The sequence below is a fragment of the Artibeus jamaicensis genome, unplaced genomic scaffold (assembly GCF_021234435.1).
Source record: "Artibeus jamaicensis isolate MK-2021 breed Jamaican fruit bat unplaced genomic scaffold, CSHL_Jam_final scaffold_537, whole genome shotgun sequence".
In the NCBI taxonomy this organism is placed as follows: Eukaryota; Metazoa; Chordata; class Mammalia; order Chiroptera; family Phyllostomidae; genus Artibeus; species Artibeus jamaicensis.
Window position 1 is genome coordinate 41716879 of NW_026522047.1, and position 16718 is coordinate 41733596.

The window sequence follows — 16718 nt, forward strand, 5'->3', positions numbered from 1 at the left end:
CAGTATGTGATTGCGCGGAATCGGAGGCTGGGCTGGGCGGGTAGGGGGTCCCAGTTCTGGGCCCATGCAGATGCTGTGGCCCCCGGGACAGGCTGACGGGCAGCAGAAGAGGGGTTAAGGCGGAGTGGGTGGGCAGGGCTGCGGAAGCTGGGGTTTAGTGCAATTCCCAAGGAGCTTTGTGTTAAAGTGTGCTCGGCGGGGTTCAGCCCATGCCCCCACCATAGTCCCAGAGGCCTCGACTCCCCCAAGTCCAGTCACCCCCACTGGCCAGGACGACAGCTGTAGTTTTTCAGTTGGTTTTATTGCAAGGAGGTGTGTGGGTAGGGGAGAGGGCTATCCCCTCAGGGAACCTCTCTGGGAGCCGGGGTAGGGTCAGGGGGGACCCCTGGCTTGGGTGCTTGAGCTCTGTGCTTGACCTCCACAGACGGTCCTCTGAAAAGAGCTCTCCCAGTGATGCTGGGGTGTGAACGAGGCCACGCGGCCCTGGGCTCCCCTGCCACCCCCCTCAGGAGGGGGGGTTCCTGAGACATTTTTTGTGGGGCTGAAGGGCTGGGGGAGGCCGGGAGTAGACGAAAACTATCCTGTAGAAACAGTGATGAATGTTGCCTTCTTAAAAAGCTTCCCTTTAAAAAAAGAAAATGAAATAGATGAGAAGACGGGGTTTGTCACAGAGCAAACGGGTACCAGGAGACAGGCCAGTGACTAGAGGGGGGAGCAGGGGCACCCTCCCCACCTCGGGCTTTGATGAGGAAGATCTGAGCTCAGCAGGATGTGCCTATATACAGGGTCCCAGACTAGGCGTTGCATATGCAGAAGGGGGTGAAGGTGCCCTGGCCTCTGGCAGCATGGTCTCCCCTGCCCTGGCCCCAGTCCGTGGCCTGTGGCTCGGTGAACACCGGGCCTTTGGGGAGCCAGAGGCTGGGGGAGGCAGGTGCCAGCCCCCAGATGACAGTCAGTGCCTTTGAGTAAAAAGAGGGGTGCCCGGGGGGTGTAAGGCCCTGGAGGAGGGGCCCCCTGTCACCCACCTCGACAGGGATGGCATACCCAAGATGGCAGCTTTTCGGTGGCCACAAGGAAAGGTGGCCATGTTGGAAGGTGGAAAGCCAGGAAGCAGCAAAGGTAGGGGGAGAGCAAGGTTGGGGGTCAAGTGCAGGGGGTGGTGGGGGGTGGGGAGATTGGGTTGCTCTGGCTGGTTGGAAGGCCAGCCCTTTCTTGGGCCCATCCCTGAGCTAGGGAGTCAGTAAGGAGGGTCCCCGCAGACACGGGTGGCCATTGTATGGCTAGTGGGTAACGAGACATCTCTAAATCAGAACCAAAAAGGGGGCAGAATGGGTGGGAACAAGGGACATGACAGAAACACGAAACCCCGCAGCCCCGCCTGCCAGGCAGAGGCCCACGGGGAAGCACGGATTCCCTCAGAAGACCTTGCCCTCACCCACGGCCTTCCTGACCCCTTTCTCACCTCGGGGAACAGAAGTGGATTCTACATCTGGTGGTGGGGTTTTTTTATTATTTTGTACAAAAATAAATCAGCTTTTAGGAATTTCTTTTTGCTCTCTCTCTCTCTCTCTCTCTCACTCTTTATTTTTTTTGTCTTTTCAACTTTTCATAGAAGTTGGTTGCAACTTGTAAACATGTTTTTAAATTAAGATATAGTACCCGTTCTGTTACAAAGTGCCGAGACTTCTATTCGTGGTTGGTTGGTTTTGTTTTTTTTCCTTTCGTTTTGTAAAATCTTTTTATTGCTTTTGTGACACTGGAACTTCTGGACTCTTCTCTCCCCTCATCTCTGCCACTGCAAGACCCTGGGTTCCCTCTGCCCTTGGCTGTCTCACCCCACACTGCTACCTGCTCCTCTGAGAAAAAGTATATATTTTAATATATATATCTCTCTCTATATATATAAATTTTGTTTTTAAGGAGGAAAAGAGGGGAAAACAATCTAAAAAGTGCTTTAAAAAACTGGGAGAGGGTTCCAGGGAGAGGTGAGGAAAGGAGAGGGTAAAGACAGGTTCTGAATCTCCAAACTCTGTGCGGGGGTCTAGGTGGCCTGGTCGGGGGGACAAAGAAGGAGGTGGTTGGGGCCCTCTACGCTGTGGCTTCCAGGTGCCCCACTGGTTTTAAGTGCCACGAAGGAAGGTAGCAGGAGCCCCTGGGAGCCACCTGGTGCCCCCTCTTCCCTTGTCTTCTCCCCTTTCTCCACACCTGGAAATAAATAGATTTCTGTCGCAGTGGCCAGGAGATAGAGGGGACCACAGGCAAGGACAGGAGGCTACGAGACTGTAGGGGAGATCAAGGGGGAGACCCCCACTTATTAATTAAGTGCCCTGAGGAAGGAGGGTGGGGGGAAGGATGGGGACCAATTTAACGTCCACTCACAGCAGACAGAAATCATTTAAGGTCTTATCTGAAAGACTCATAGAAACCAGCAAGGGGAAAAAACTAAAGCCCACCCCAGCCCCACCCTCCCCGCCCCCTACAGCAGCCCGATTCCCTGCCTGGGGCCTGGGGCCCTGCCCAGGTCTTGGATGGGACCCCAGACCCCATGCTGGGGGCACCTGGGGGGAGGAGGGAACTCAGAGCCCTCGTGTCCCATAAACTCCAAACCAAGCCCCAAAACCCACTGATGGGATGGGGGGAAGGGGAGCTGGGGGGTGGAGGGCAGGAGTCCCCATGAAGGGAGAGAACATCATGAAAGAGAAAAATCTGAGAAAAGCACTATCCTAGATTCTGTGACGCTTCATATATATATATATGTATATATATATATATATATATCTGTATATATATATATCTCGATATAGATATCTGTATATAGATAATTTTCTTTTTGTATGTTTTTGGGGTGGTGGGTGATTTCTCTCTCTTTCTCTTTCTTTCTGTCTCTTGGGTTTTCTGTTTTTCTTTTTGGTTTTCAGGCGAGTCCAGCCGCAAAACTGCCATCGGCAGGGGTCCCAGTGGCCCCGTCGCCACCCCCTCTGCCAGCGCCTGCTACATTCAACCTGCCCAGGCCATCAGGGCTGGCCTCCTCCTCCTCCTCGTCCTCGTCCTTAAAGTGCTTCTCCTGGCCATTGCGCCGGGCCTCAGGGGAGCCGGGTGGGGCGGGGGCGCTGGGCAGCGTAGTGGCCCCAGGGCTGGGGTCGGGTCCCCCCAGCCCCCCGCTCCGGACACGGGGCTTGCGGCCACGGCGTGAAGGAACACCATTGCAGCCGTCCTTCTTGAGGTGTCTGTGCAGGTGGTCGGAGCGGACGAAGGTCTTGCAGCAGCTGTCACACTGGTAGGGCCGCAGGCCTGTGTGCACGCGCATGTGGTTTTTCAGGTCGTAGTTGTGGGCGAAGGCCGCCCCGCACTGCTGGCACAGGTACGGCTTCTCACCTGTGTGCTTCCTCATGTGCACCTTGAGCTTGTCCTGCCTGTGGATGGGGCGAGGGTCAGCGGGCACTGGGCCGTGCCCCCTCCCGAGACAACCCATTGACCCCTGCTGGCCTTGAGGTTGATACTTTCAGAAAGGCAGGCTGTGGCTAGGGGCAGTCCTGGGCAAAATGGTACAAGGGGGTACAAAGAGACCCCCTCTTCCCTTGCAAAGGTCTGAAAAAGAGCCTTGGACTCTGCTTATTGTGGGGCCATGGGCAAAAGGCTAAACCTCTCCGAATTGCTCTTCTAATCCATAGAAGGAAGAGAAAACAGGCCTCCTGCCTGGGGCTCTGCCAAGTCTCCCAGGGGCCCTGCCCAGACCACTGCATGGGACCAGGTCACAGAGGGGATGGCAGGGACTCTGACAGTGCCAGCACTACACAGAGATTGTCCCAGTTGAGGCTCAGAGAGGGGAAGTAACTTGCACCGAGCTGCACGGTGGGTCAGGGGCTGTGCCAAGTTGGGGTGGAGGTGGAGTCAACTCCAGTTTCATCACCCCAAGCCCCAGCCCGGGTAATTATAGCCCCTGCCGCCACAGGCCCCGCTTACTCAACTCTCTAGTGTGACTCAGAGGGGCCCCTGGGCCTAGAGGAAGGGGTGGGGGCTGGGGACCTAGGCCAGGGACAGAAAGAAGCCAGGTGGGCCTATGGGAGAAGACAGACCTGGCCCGGTGCCTCTCTCTCTGTGCCTCGGTTTCCCTGACTTGCAAATGAGATCAGCCCTGGGTTAGGACTGGGGTGGCCAAGAGAACTCCAGGTCAGAATGAAACAGCCTGAGGCCCGTGGTGGGGGTCACAGGTCAGCCTGTTCCCCTCTCCAGACCCTGGCTTGCTATGCCCTCACCAAGCTGTTCCTCAGAGGCCAGGGACCCCTGAGGGCAAGGCTCACAGTCAACTCCATACCCCCATCTGGAGGAGGGGACCCCCAAAACTACCAGAACCACAATCTCACCAAAGTGGTGGGCTAGGCCACCAACCACACTGCCCGTATTCCCAGTGGTGTCCTTTGCCCCTGCCTGGCACTCTAGATCCTTAGAATGCAGGCCACATCCTCCTCACCTGGCCTGCTGGGGAAGGGTCTAGGGGTCAGCCCCCACCCCATCCTGTCCCCACAGGGCAGAGCTGGGAAGCTGGGACAATGGCTTCTTTCTTCAGTATGGGTAGGTGTGGCTGGGGGAACCCCAGGGTGGGTGGGGGTAGGGGGTGGTGCTGAGTCACCCAGCCTGGCCAGGCCCCTACACGTCAGCCCCCTGCCCCCACTAGGCTGGCCCACAAGGCCCAGCCGGCTACCTCTGGACTTCTAAGACCGAATCACAAACTTCCGCCGGCCTAGCCCAGCCTCAAACTCCAGCCCCAGGACCAAGCCCTGTGGCTCTTGTGCCAATTTCCCTCCCCTGGCCACAGTGATCCTCCAAGCTCAACTGGTCTCAGAACCTTTGCACTGGCTGTTCTTCCGCCCTTCCCTTTCCCCACAACTCCCTCCCTCCCCTCCTTCAAGGTCTCAGCTCTGCTCACAGCAGCACCCACAGCCATCCCCTTGTTCTCGCTCTCTTCCTCTCTAGCGTGTTCCACCAGCTAGTGTTATCAATTCTGCAGTTCCATCTCACACATGCTCCGTCAGCCCCATGGGGATTTTCGGCCTGTCTCTCTATTTTTGCATCCCCAGCACCTTGATCTGCCTGGCACCTAGCAGGTGCATAAATGTTGGCCGAGTGAAGCCAGTTCCCAGGCTCACAGCAGATGTAAAGTGGCTCAAACCACCAGAGCTCTCTGCTTCCCACTGGGCTGTGGGCCTCTCCCAAGGCAAAAATTCGCCCCCAGTCTGAAGAACTACCCATGGGAAAAAGAAGGGTGAATGCTGGTGTTCCTCCTTCCAGCCTCCTGCAGCACCACCTGGCACATTCTAGATTCTGTGTGGTCATTGGGTTTAGTGCCTGCACTCTCCCCACCCAAAGGCTGCTCTCAAGGGGCACGTGGGGATGTCCTGAAATGAAGAAGGTGTCATTCCACGGCAGAGCAGCACTGCCTTTGTCCACAGAAGCGCTCTGTGTGTGTGTGTGTGTGTGTGTGTGTAGGAGGGAGTTCACACGTGGCTGCAGTTTGGGCAAAGAACCCAGGAAACCCACCACCACCCTCGGCCCCCTGCCACAGTGGCGCAGGCTCACCTGGTGAACCGGACCTTGCAGATGTTGCACTCATAGGGCTTCTCACCAGTGTGGGTCCGGATATGCCGTGGCAGCTTGCCAGCGCCCTGGATGACCTTCTCACAGATGGGGCACTTCTGGAAGGCCTTGGCCCGGATCTTCTTCTCCACCTTCTGTGACCACGCTGGGTAGACATCACTGTCGTGGGTACTGCTGAAGTACTTCAGGTAGTAGTCCACGACCCCCTTATCATCTGCCCTCGATTCCTCATCACTGTCCCCCGCTGCTGCTGACCCTGCCCGTCCCACCGACGACATCATCTGCTGTAGCAGTGTGCTGGCAGCAAGCCCGTCTGCATCAGTCCCATCGCCGTCCTCGCCCTCGGCTGTTCCCGACAGGAAGCCGGGAGAATCTCCTGCCTCCGGGGCTGCCTCTGACAGCGAGGCCACCTCCTCCTCCCCACCCCGGCCATAGTGACCGTTCTGTGTGGCAGCAGCCGTCGGGGCCACAGAGGGTGGAAAGAGGCCCCCAGCTGGGTTGTCTTCATCCCGCTCTGGCCACAGACCCGGGTTGCTGTCGCCCTCATCTCCATCCCCGGCTGGAGGCCGTTCAGCTGGGGGGCCAGGCCCATAGAAGTCCAAGCCATTGCAGTCACCTGCAGCCACAGCAGCCACAGCGGCGGCCATGGCCTCCTTGGTGGCATCCAGGTCATCATCGGATGTGCCAAAGGCAGACCATGGGAAGTTGGCGGCGGCGGCAGCTGCAGAGGGGGGCAGACTGTTCATGGGGTTACTCTGGAAGAACTCGAGGTACTCCTTGGCGCGGAGGAGATTTCGCTGATCAATTTGATCTACCACATCCAGCTGCCCGGTGTCAGTGCCCACATCGGCTGCCAGGATCTGCCTGTCAAGGAGGTCAGCACAGACGTGGCTCACAGCAGGGATCTCCAACAGTCGGGCGGCACTGAGGATGTCACCCACGTTGGCTGTGCTGACAGTCAGCGTGGCCGTATAGGCAAAGTCCATGAGGGCTGTGAGTGCCTCGGCACTGACAAAGTCGATCTCGTACACGTTTTGCTGGTCTACCACAGCGCCCGACGTGAACAGTTTCTTGAAGTACTGGCTACAGGCTGCCAGCACTGAGCGGTGTGTGGGAAACTCTCGGCCCTCCACCAGGATCACCACGTCACACAGCAGGCCTTGCGTCCGCTGCTCGTTGAGCCCACTCAGAATGTCACTGCTGTGGTCGGGGAACGGAATCCCAATGGGGCCGTCCACGCCGCCAGCCATCTTCTGTGCCGAGACCTGCAGCACGGAGGAAGAAGGGGTGGTTGAGTATGGGGGGCCACCACCAGTGTTTGAGACCCTCAGAGTAGTGCCCCACCTTGCCCTCCCAGCCTCAGTTTCCCCAGGTGTGCACCAGGGCAGTCCCTGTCTAGTTCTGCCTTAGACTGCAAAATGTGAGATTACACTGGCGAAACCCACGGTGGGTGCTTAAGAGATGAAGGCTGGCACCCGCCCCTCCACTAGAGGGCTCAAAGTGCCCATCCAAAGGGCAATTTGAAGTGATAAAGGAACATACAGTAGGTGCTCAATAAAAGCCCGGACACAGGCTGTTTCTTAGTGAATCTGAGCTCAGCCTTCTACCCAAGCCCTCCCTAGGAGGCCACGGTGGTGATCTTGCCAAGGCCCCCACGGTGTGCTGTCATGCTGAGCCCCCTACATTTCCACAGGCAGCACCACCTCTACTGCAGAAGTGAGAAGACAAGGCTCAGGGAGAGCAGCCTATGTACCCAAGACCCCGTAGCGGTGCCCCAGCTAAATCCAGGGCGTCTGACCTGAGAGCCAGTACCCAACTGGCCTGGCTGTCCATCCCCACCAGGCTGACGCATACTGCAGCCTCGGGATGAGATCTAGTTCTCTTGGGTGGGTGGGGGTGGGGGGGCTCTTGAGACAGTAGGAAGGAGCAAGACAGAAATACAGAAACCCAGCTGGTGTCATTGGGACTATGGGTTTGCCTTGGCGTGGTGTGGCAATGACTCTGAAGGACAAACCCCTTTCTATCCCACTGGAGGCCCCGGGACTCGTCTTGGCCCTGGAAGGGAGTAATAGGGGAAACCAGGCTACCACCTGATGCTTCTTTCCCCTGCCGCACCCCCCAACTCTGTCAAGGAGAAGCTCCCTGCCTGTCCAGCACTCTCCAATTTTCAGCACCCGTTTCCACTGCACAGCTAGGACAAAGCCCTGCCACTTTCCAGGCCTCAATCTCCCCATCTGTCAAATGGGCAGAGACCTTTGGAAGAGCCAGGCCACTGAGAACTGTCTGTCCCACCCCTCTCCCCACCCCTCCTTTTTTCCGCCTTCTCCTGGGCTGTGACTCATCCACCCACTGGGCGCTTGTGCAACCCTCTGGCTCCTGTCCCCACCCCTCCACCCTCTCTGGGGAGCCCCCAGCTGTCCCAAGCCACCCAACACAACCCACATTCCTCCAGGCCCAGCCAGTCAGCTCTTGGGCCAGAGCTCCTGGAAGGCAGAGAGTAAGCTGAGCTGGGTCTTCCTTAGCCTCCCGAGGACCCCAGGACACCCCCCTCGATCCCTCCCAGCCAAGTGGCCCAGCCCAGCACAAAGCCAGGACAGGACTGTGCAGACCCAGGGCCACCCTGCCGAGAGTGGGATTCAGGTGGTCAGCGTGGCACGTCACCCCAGGGTTGGTGCAGCCCAGCACAAGGCCAGGACAGGACTGTGCCAACCCAGGGCCACCCTGGGAGTGGGGTCCAGGCCTTTGGACTGACACAGAGGCCTTTGTGCAGAGCGGCGGGCAGGCACTACACTTCCCAGGATGTCTCTCTCTAAGGCCCGCCCTCTTTCCCGAAGACTGCACCAGCTGCTCCACTCCTGGCGGCTCACCCCTCTGTTCCACCAGCCTTTGGTGGTGGTGGTGGTGGTGTGTGTGTGCGCATGCAAGGAGTGGGGGTCAGCACAGCTGTGGTTGCTGGAAGCAGGAGGATGGAGGTCAACCCTCCTTGAGGCTCGGCCATCAAGGAGCCCCCTGTGGCAGCTTCTGCCCCCTGCCACCATCTGCCGTCTGGCCCCTGGCTCTGGGGAGTAAGTGGGCAGATGGGGCTCTGGATCAGATGGGCCTTGGTCCCTCCTCATCTGCCCCTCCCCATCCAGGTCACCAATGCAACAAGATGGCTACCCTGGCCCTGCTTGCCATTGCTCCCCAGGTGCCCCTAAGTTCCCCTTGAACCTTGAGCTGTCTCCAGCTGCCTCAAGGTTGGGACCTGAAATAGTTCAGGTGACTCACCCCCACCCATGACCACCCTCCCACGAGCAACTGAGCACCAGGCCAGGGGGCTGGCACAGCCCTACTTCAAGTGTTAAGATGCCCAGGCTTCCACATTGCCAGAAGCCAACCAGCTGGAAAGGAGCAAGCTTGGGTTTTGAGCCTGACATGGGGCACTGACCTCCACCAGCTGGGTATAGTGGGCCACATGCAAAGAACCTGTCCTCTCCCAGGAGACTCTATTTCTCCAGATAATCATCAGACTTCCACCTCAAAGGGCAAGGTCTGGGGATGTGCCAGCTGAGAAAAGTCCCATGAGAGAAGCAGGATTCCCCATTTTACAGATGAGAAAACCAAGGCTCAGAGATTTATGGAATCCCACCCAAGGGTACTATCAAGGTTGATCCATGGGTTCTGGGGTCCAGGAGCTGATAAGAGGTTGAGAGGCTGCCCCCCGCCCCTGCCATGGAAACTAAACTGGCTCTGCAGACACTTAACCCACCTTCTCCCCAGGAACACATCCCACCTGCCTGCCAGGCCCAGGGCCACCACCCCCACCCAGGCCTCTCAAGCCTCTCCCTCTAATAAGAAGGCAGAAGAGCCTATTACATGAGAAAAGGAATAGGGCTGAACCTTCTTGGTGGGTCAGGTGGGACCGGCCTGGAAGTAAAACACCCACTGTGTGCCCTGGCACTGGACACCTAGCAGGTATCCCATAAGTAGTGGTTTCCTTGGTAGTGACAATCTAACAAAACTTCTCCTCCAGAAAGCCCCTCCCCCTCAACAGCCAGTGCTAGGGTCCCCTGAACTCAGGCCCACACCCACCTGTATTCATCACAACTCCATCCCCCAGATCACCTGCCCTGGGGCCTCTGAGTTGATTTGGCGGGCCTAGGGGCAGGCCTCAGCAGGTTCCTCCTGAGCTGGAGGTGGGGTGCCCTCCTCCCTATGGGCCACTCCTAGGCCCTTCTGCTGGGCCCTCCCCTGGGTGGCGCATAGTAGGAACACAGCATTCAACCAGATGAAAGCTATGGAGGGAGGGAGAGAACCCACACCCAGCCCCACCCACTGCTAGCCGACACACGCAGGACCCACGGACAGTGCTGGTCCCACCTCCCAACAAACCTAGGATCACTTGCTGAAGCTTCTTTCCAAGGAGGCAGGACCCAAGCTGCCTTTCAGCCCTCCACGGGGGGCCTCCTCTGTACCTGGGAATTTCAGGAGCTAACCAGGCACTTTCATTTCATCCTCTCCACTATAAAACTCTGGGCTTTACAGACGAGAGGCTTGGAGAGATGACCAGACCAGCTAGTGGGGACTCAGACTCTCTGACCTGAAACAGCCTGAGCTGCTGCCACTCAACTGCTGGGCCACTGGGGTGAGGTCAAGAATGCCTTGACCTGGTCCCAGAAGCAGCAGGTGCCACCCAGGAAGGACCCTGAGATCACAGGAAGGTGATCCTGGGCATTGGAACAGCAGAGGCGAAGACCTGAAGGCGGGTACCTGGGAGAAGGGACCCAAGGAAGCAGCAGGCTTTCCAAGGTCAGGCACAAGGTGAGGGTTGGGACTGGGCCTCCTCCTCCCATCCACACTCCTCAGGTAATTGCCACCCAAAGCCTTTCTGGAGGAATGTCTATGACAGGGACAGCTTCACAAGGGGTCAAGGCCCCTGTACCCACAAAGAATATGAAATGAAACCAAAGAGACATCAAATACCAACTACATGACATGCATGGGCAGCCCAGATCCAAACCCCAGCTCCTCCACTTCCGAGCTGGGTGACCTTGGGCAAGAGGGAGCACCTCTCTGTGCCTCAGCTTCCTCAGGGGTCGTTACAGTGGCAAGGGGGTTGGGGTGCTCTAAGTCCAGAGTCCCACTCATACATTCAGCAAATGTTGCCTGGGGACCTACTGTGTGCTAGTGTGTCCCCAACAAGGCTGTTCACCTCCCCCCTTGTGGATGAGGGGTTTTTTTGAACTTCACCACCTGCCGTACCAAGAAGTGGGTTGTGGTGTACAAAGAAGCAGCTAGGAGAGTGAAACCAGGCCCAGAGAGGGTGGGCAGCTGGCCCAAGGTCACACAGCAAGTCTGGTATCCAGGTTCAGCTGCCAGGCCCACGCCTGGCTGCCCCCGTCACCTCCCAGGCACACAGCCTGTGTTGCAAGGTTGGTCCTGACGAGTTACCCTACCCTGACTTGGTGCCAATCCCCGCCTGGCCCAATCTCTGGACGAGGGTTTAATGAGACCGGAATTCAGTGTCCCGACTGGGGGCGGGTAGGCACCAAAGGCTCAGGGTAGCTGCTGGCTGCCCATTGCCAGCTTTCCCCCTGTCCTCACAGGCCTCCCTCTGGCCAGAAATCAGCAAACAGGCCCTCGGCCATTTTATGTGTCCATTTATTGCCCTAAATGGGGAGGGGCTTCCTGCCCTAGCCTTAAAGGGCCAGAGGCAGGAAGACTGCAGGCCCAGTGGGAAGTGTGTGTTGGGGGGCGGGTGAGGATGAGGTCCCGGGGATCCTGCTGACCCCCAACTCATGGGTGGGGCTCAGGCTCACCCTGTTCCCATGCTTTGAGTGCTGTCATGCGCCAGGAAGTACAGCCCCAGAATGGGTTCCATGAGGAAGCCCCAGGAAGAGAGCCATTCAGGGTGAGGTTGAAGGCATGAGCTTCCCGTCACTGAAGTAAGCAAAGCCAGGATTCAAAGAATCCCATCCTTGCTCAGGCTGCACCTGCTTATCCTGCTTCTCCCAGATGTCCATGGGAAGTTGGGCGACCTCTAGGAGTCCTGCTCCTCTCTGCCTCCAGGCCTCTCCCTCCCTCCCCTACGGCCTGCCTGTCACCTGGAGTACTGGCACCACCCCCAGCCTGAGTAGGTGCAGGGCTCTGACTGGAAACTACAAAGGGGTGCTCAGCCTCTTGGGGCCCCAGTGACCTATGCCCATAAATCTGGCCCATTCCCTCCCATCAAACATCCTGATGGGAGATGGGACCAGGCCTTGTTTTCCAGTTAAACCAGAAAGATGTGGGTGGGGATGCTTCTACTCAGTGGCTGTCCACAGCCTGCTGGGAGGACAGATGGAGGGGCTGGTCCTTTGGCCATGCTCCTCAGGAGTGCCAGATTCTCCAGGTGGCACCTGCACTTTGGTGCTCCAAGCTTGGGCCTCGGGCCCTAAGGGCAACAGAGGCCTGACCTCGATCATCTCCACATCCCTTCTCACAGCTCTGGGAGGCAGGGTCTGTAATTGAGGCCCCATTTTACAGGTCAGAAAACTAAGGGAAAGTGACTCGCCCAGGTTTACACAGCAGAGCTAGACTTTAACACAGGCCACCTGGCTCCGTCCTGCCTAACTAGTCCTCCCAGGGCTCCTTCCCCTTCCCCCACACACTGCCCCCAGGTACCAGCAGGTGACTAAATCCCCCACCCTGGGGACCTTGGGGCTGAGGACAGCTTATTCCCACACCCCCTCAGAGCTGCCTTACGATGGCCTAAAAAAGGGAGAGGCTTGCCAGAGGTCACACAGGGTGCCTGGGGCAGGGCTGGAGTCCAGCCAACACCTATGAATTCAGGGAAGGGGCCCTGACCCCAAGGGGCACCAGCACAGGAATGGAGGAGGGGCTTCCACAGGCCCTGACTCTGCACTGCAGTGGCTCAACAAAGGTTCCTGAGGAATTGCTGAGGGAATCCTGACAATGACATTCCTAGGCTGAAGGTAATCTCCCCATTGTGCTGACGGGAAAATTCAAGGTGGCAGGGTAAAGTGACCTCCCTCGGTGGACCTCAGGTGGAGCCAAGGGCAGGGCTGGAACTGAACCACAGTGGTCCCCACCCAAGCTTGTTCCTCTGGTCCCCCACTGCCCAGGGCTACTGCAGAGCAATCCATGGTCTCGCAGGTACCCAGCTGGCACACACTCCAGCAGAATCCCCACCCCACCCTGAGCGGACCTAGGTGTTTTCCTCCACAAGAGGAAAAAAGAAAACAGGCAGATCTGCACGCACCACCTGGGGGGACCCTACAATAAACCCATGTTACGGGGGAAGCGGGAGACAACACTCAGGCTTCAAGAGGCCAGCAGGCATATCCAAGGTCATGAAGCAAGTGCACTGGCGCTGGAAAGCCCAGCAGCTACCCTCCTAGGACTGGCTCAGCTTCAGAGGGACTGGCCCTGAGTCCTACCCTCTTGTGAGGTGACCTCCTCAGGTGTAATGGGTCATAAAACCCAGAGCCCTGCCCATCTCCGGCGGCCAAGGTGCAGGGCTGCGGCTTGGGGGGAGCAAGGGCCTCGAAGGCCTTAAAGGTGCCTACCAGGGAAGGCTGGGAAACAGAACTGTGGCTCATGCTGTGTGACCTTGGGCACCTCAGGCCCTCTCTGAGCCCCATTATTCTCTTTGGGCAAAGAGTTTAATAAGTCCCAGGGAGGCTCTGTTTGGCCAACAGGTACTTGCTGTCAAACTCCTGGCCCTGTGGAAGACAGGTGGGCAGGTGCCCCTTGGGTAGGACACAAGGAGGACTTTGAACAAGGCCACACGGGAAGGCAGACCACAGGGGTCAGGCACAGCTTTGGCTGGGTGACCTTGGGCTGCTCTCTGCTTCCCCCAGGCCTGTCTCCCCTGGCGAACAAGACATCCTCTCTGAGGTTTGCTTTAAGTTCCAAGTTCCAGCACTTATGTTCAGCCTCCCCTCTAGGCCTCAGTTTCCTCAAATGTTGATGGGGACTGCCACCAGCCTGACCCAGCTGTGGGTCAAAGGCCCCCAGGAAAAGAAGGGAAGTAAAAAAGCAAACACAGGACTTGCTGCTGCCTGGAACCTTCCCCACCAGACAAAGGCTGAGCTCTGCTGGGTCTCAGTCTCCCACACAGAGAAAGGGATGCATCGACTCCCTGCAGCCACCCAGGCAGCTTCTCCCAGGGCCTCTGCTGAGAGTTGTGTGGCTCCTGGCACAGCCTGGGTGCTGACTGGCCACTCGGCAGCCAATCAGAATTGAACAATAAATACCCCCCCAAAGTGGCCCACGAATTAAAATTTCAGTGTCCCCGATGGCTCCTCTTTCTTCATTAGGCATGCGGATCCCAGGGCTTCGCTCTTCCAGCCACCGACTCCTGCCCCCCCCCTTATCCCCCAGGCTCTCGTCTCCACAGCGATGGCTGGCGGTAAACAGAGACCCGAGCCCAGCTGATAAGTGCCTGGCATGCTCTAGGGGGCATGTCTAGGGGCCCCACCCAAAGTGGTCCTGGGGGGGCAAAGTCCTCCCCCACCCCCGCCCTGGCCTGGAGCAGCAGAGCCCAGCCTGGACTACCAGGACCTCTCCCAAGACCAGCTCTGCCAATAGGAAGTAACTGGCTGGTCCTGGGGAGGCCCCCACCCCAGTGTGGGAGCGGCACACTCTGGGTTACGCCCTGGCCCTGTTGGGTGGGTGGGTGGGGGGATTTATGGAATCCTAGACGTCCTCTCCCTCTCTTAGGCCAACCTGCTCCTGGAGGCAGCTGGCGGGGAAAGGGGAAGCAAACCAGGCCTGCCACCCATGGGTGAGCCAGGTGGGCACACCCGGGGAAGGGGCGCCAACAGCTCTCTCACTTCCGCCACCTGGCTGGGGGGAAAGAGGAGTTGCCAATCTCCCAACTGCTGTCTGCATTCCCCGAACATTTAGTGGATGTCCACTGGGTGTCCTGGCCTGGTTGGACAGTAGTCTCTTGCTGCTGTCCACCAGGCTCCCCAGCAAGCGCGGGCAGTGCCTCCCAGAACCCGCAAAGGCCTGAACCCAGGGATGCGGGGAGGGGGGGCACCTAGCTCCAGCACTTGGCTCAGGCCCCTGCCTGGTTCCCAGGCCCCTCGCTGGGGGAGGAGGCTGGTTCCTAGGCTGGAGAGGGAGGTAGAGTGAGGAAGGGAGCTAGATCCCACCAGATCACCCCTCCTCTGTCCGGGCTCAGGGTTCGCACGTGGTGGTGGCGTCAAGGGAAAGGAGGGGGGTCCGGGCCAGAGGAGACAGGGTCACGCGCTTTGGGGTCGCGGGCGGTGCATAGGCGTGCTTTCTGTCCCCTTTCCCAGGGCCGGGGCAGTGCAGCCGCGCGGGCAGGCCGAGGGGCCAAGCCGGTCCCCCCACCCAGGGATGAGTCAGGCCCGGGCAGGAGCAGGAAGCGGCCCCCTCCCCCGCGCCGGCCGCAGCGCGCGGCCCCCGCCCCGGCCTGCGGGCCCCCGCCGCACCGCCCGAGCGGGGGGTTCCTACCTCCTTCCCAGGTCAGCGGCGAGGGGGCCCGGCCCCGGCGGCGGCGGTGGCGGCGGCTGGGCAGGCTTCCTCGGAGGGGCCGGGAGACGGCAGTGAGCCTGGCCCCGCGCCACCCCCCGCCGCCGGCGGCCAATCCCCACCCGGACTGGGGGGAGGGTGATGCAAATTACCCCGGATCTGGGTCCGCCCGCCCGCCTCCCCCACGCCCGGGCCCGGCCTGCACTAGGCCGCGCATCCCCGGGCTCGCCTGCGCCGCGCGGCCACCACGGCCGCCGCCCTCCCCCGGGAACACCGGGTGGGTGACCCCCCCCTCACCGGGGCAGGGGGCCGAGAGGGGGGGCTGGGGACGGTTACACAACCAGGCAGGGAGGGGCCCCGGGGCGGGAAGGGGGCTGGCCCGCGGGCCGCGCAGCCGGAAGCCGGGGACAGCCACCGGCCCCCGGCAAGGGGAGCCTGGCTTCGGGCCCCGCCCCGGAGCCTGCTGGGTCTGCCCCAGCGCCGCACCGCGCGATCTGCCAGCGTCCATTGGCTCGCAGGCCCGCCGCTCACCGCCCCTCCTCCGCACCGCCCCTACCCGCGGGCCGCGGCCGGCCGCCAGCGCAGCGCGTTCTGGGACTTGTAGTACGAGCCGCCTGCCATCTACCTGCCGCAAGTGGCAGGAAGACTACGACGCCCAGAGGACCTTGCGAGCGCGCCCGCCCACCCGGACACCCCACCCCTCCCCCCTCCTCAGCAAAGCCCCCCTCCCTGTTTTTCAGCCCCCTCCCCCCGTACCCCATGGAGCTCAATCCTGGCCAACTCCAACGTATAGACGCAGCACGGAATAGGCCCCTGGGCCGGGGAGAGCGCCCCTAGTACCCAGCAACAAACTTAGCACGCGACGCGCCCCCCTTCTCCCCACACCGGCTCCCCCCACCCTCAATGCAGCCCCACTTCCCCTCCCCCGCTCTCCGCGCGCCTGGGAGCCCCGAAAAGCCATGCACCCGGGGTGGTGGGGGGAGGCGGTTGGCGCACAAGCCCATGCACTTCGCCCCCAATTCCCCATCCCAGGCGGCGCCCCCTCTCAGGGCTCCGGATCCAGGGCGCCTCGAGCCTCCAAGCAGCTGCCAACCACCCCCTCCTCTGAAACTTGCGGAACGTCCCTGGCTCCTCGGATCTCCCCTTCCCGAGAGGGCAGGGGTGGGCGCAGAGCCCCCGGCTTGTCCCCACCCTGTACTCTGTGCTGGGGGCCGCGCCTGGCGCTGACTTACCTCGCGGGGCCGGGCCGGGGCCGGGCCGGGCCGGGGCGCACGGGGCCGGGGCCCGGAGTTCCGACTAGGCTCCTCAGCCGCTCGCCTCCGGGGTCCGCGTCTCGCTCTCCCCCTCGCTCGCCCTCCCCTCGTCTCTCCCTCGCTCCGGCGGCGGCGGCGTCACTGCCCCTACAGTAACTGTACAGTACAGCCAAAGCCCCGTATGATGCTCGCGACTCCCTTCCTGGTTTCTCCGAGGGCAAGAGGGGTCCTCCCTTGTCTTAAAGGTGCCGCAGCCGCCGGCCCCCCCCCCCGCGCCCAGCCCGCACCACCCCCCCCCCCCGGCTTCGGAGGCCAGAACAGGCTCAGCAGGTCCCCTCTTGCCACGTCTCTGCCCTCCCGTGGGGTTTCGCCCGCTGCGCTGGGGAG

The 16718-nt window shown here is 60.1% G+C and overlaps 1 protein-coding gene across 2 annotated transcripts; it reads right to left on the bottom strand.

Annotated features, from left to right (window-relative positions):
* Window positions 1–282: 282 nt before the first annotated feature.
* On the bottom strand, window positions 283–16594 carry ZBTB7A (zinc finger and BTB domain containing 7A). 2 transcript variants are annotated; one of them, XM_037165190.2, is made up of 3 exons: window positions 16311–16594; window positions 5578–6860; window positions 283–3413 (listed from the first exon to the last, which is right to left on the bottom strand). In XM_037165190.2, exons 2-3 carry the CDS (start codon window positions 6843–6845, stop codon window positions 2915–2917), a joined length of 1767 nt encoding a protein of 588 aa, XP_037021085.1. In that variant the 5' UTR covers window positions 6846–6860; window positions 16311–16594; the 3' UTR covers window positions 283–2914. The 2 variants fall into 2 exon arrangements, with proteins under 2 accessions (XP_037021085.1, XP_037021084.1); XM_037165189.2 differs by lacking the exon at window positions 16311–16594 and adding an exon at window positions 15061–15497.
* Window positions 16595–16718: the final 124 nt, after the last annotated feature.

Bases quoted from the DNA above. Each gene is read 5' to 3' on its own strand.
- ZBTB7A (XM_037165190.2), bottom strand. From the start codon at position 6,845: ATGGCTGGCGGCGTGGACGGCCCCATTGGGATTCCGTTCCCCGACCAC. The intron at 3,414-5,577 runs GTGAGCCTGCGC...CCCCATCCACAG, and splicing joins TGCAAGGTCCGGTTCACCAG to GCAGGACAAGCTCAAGGTGC.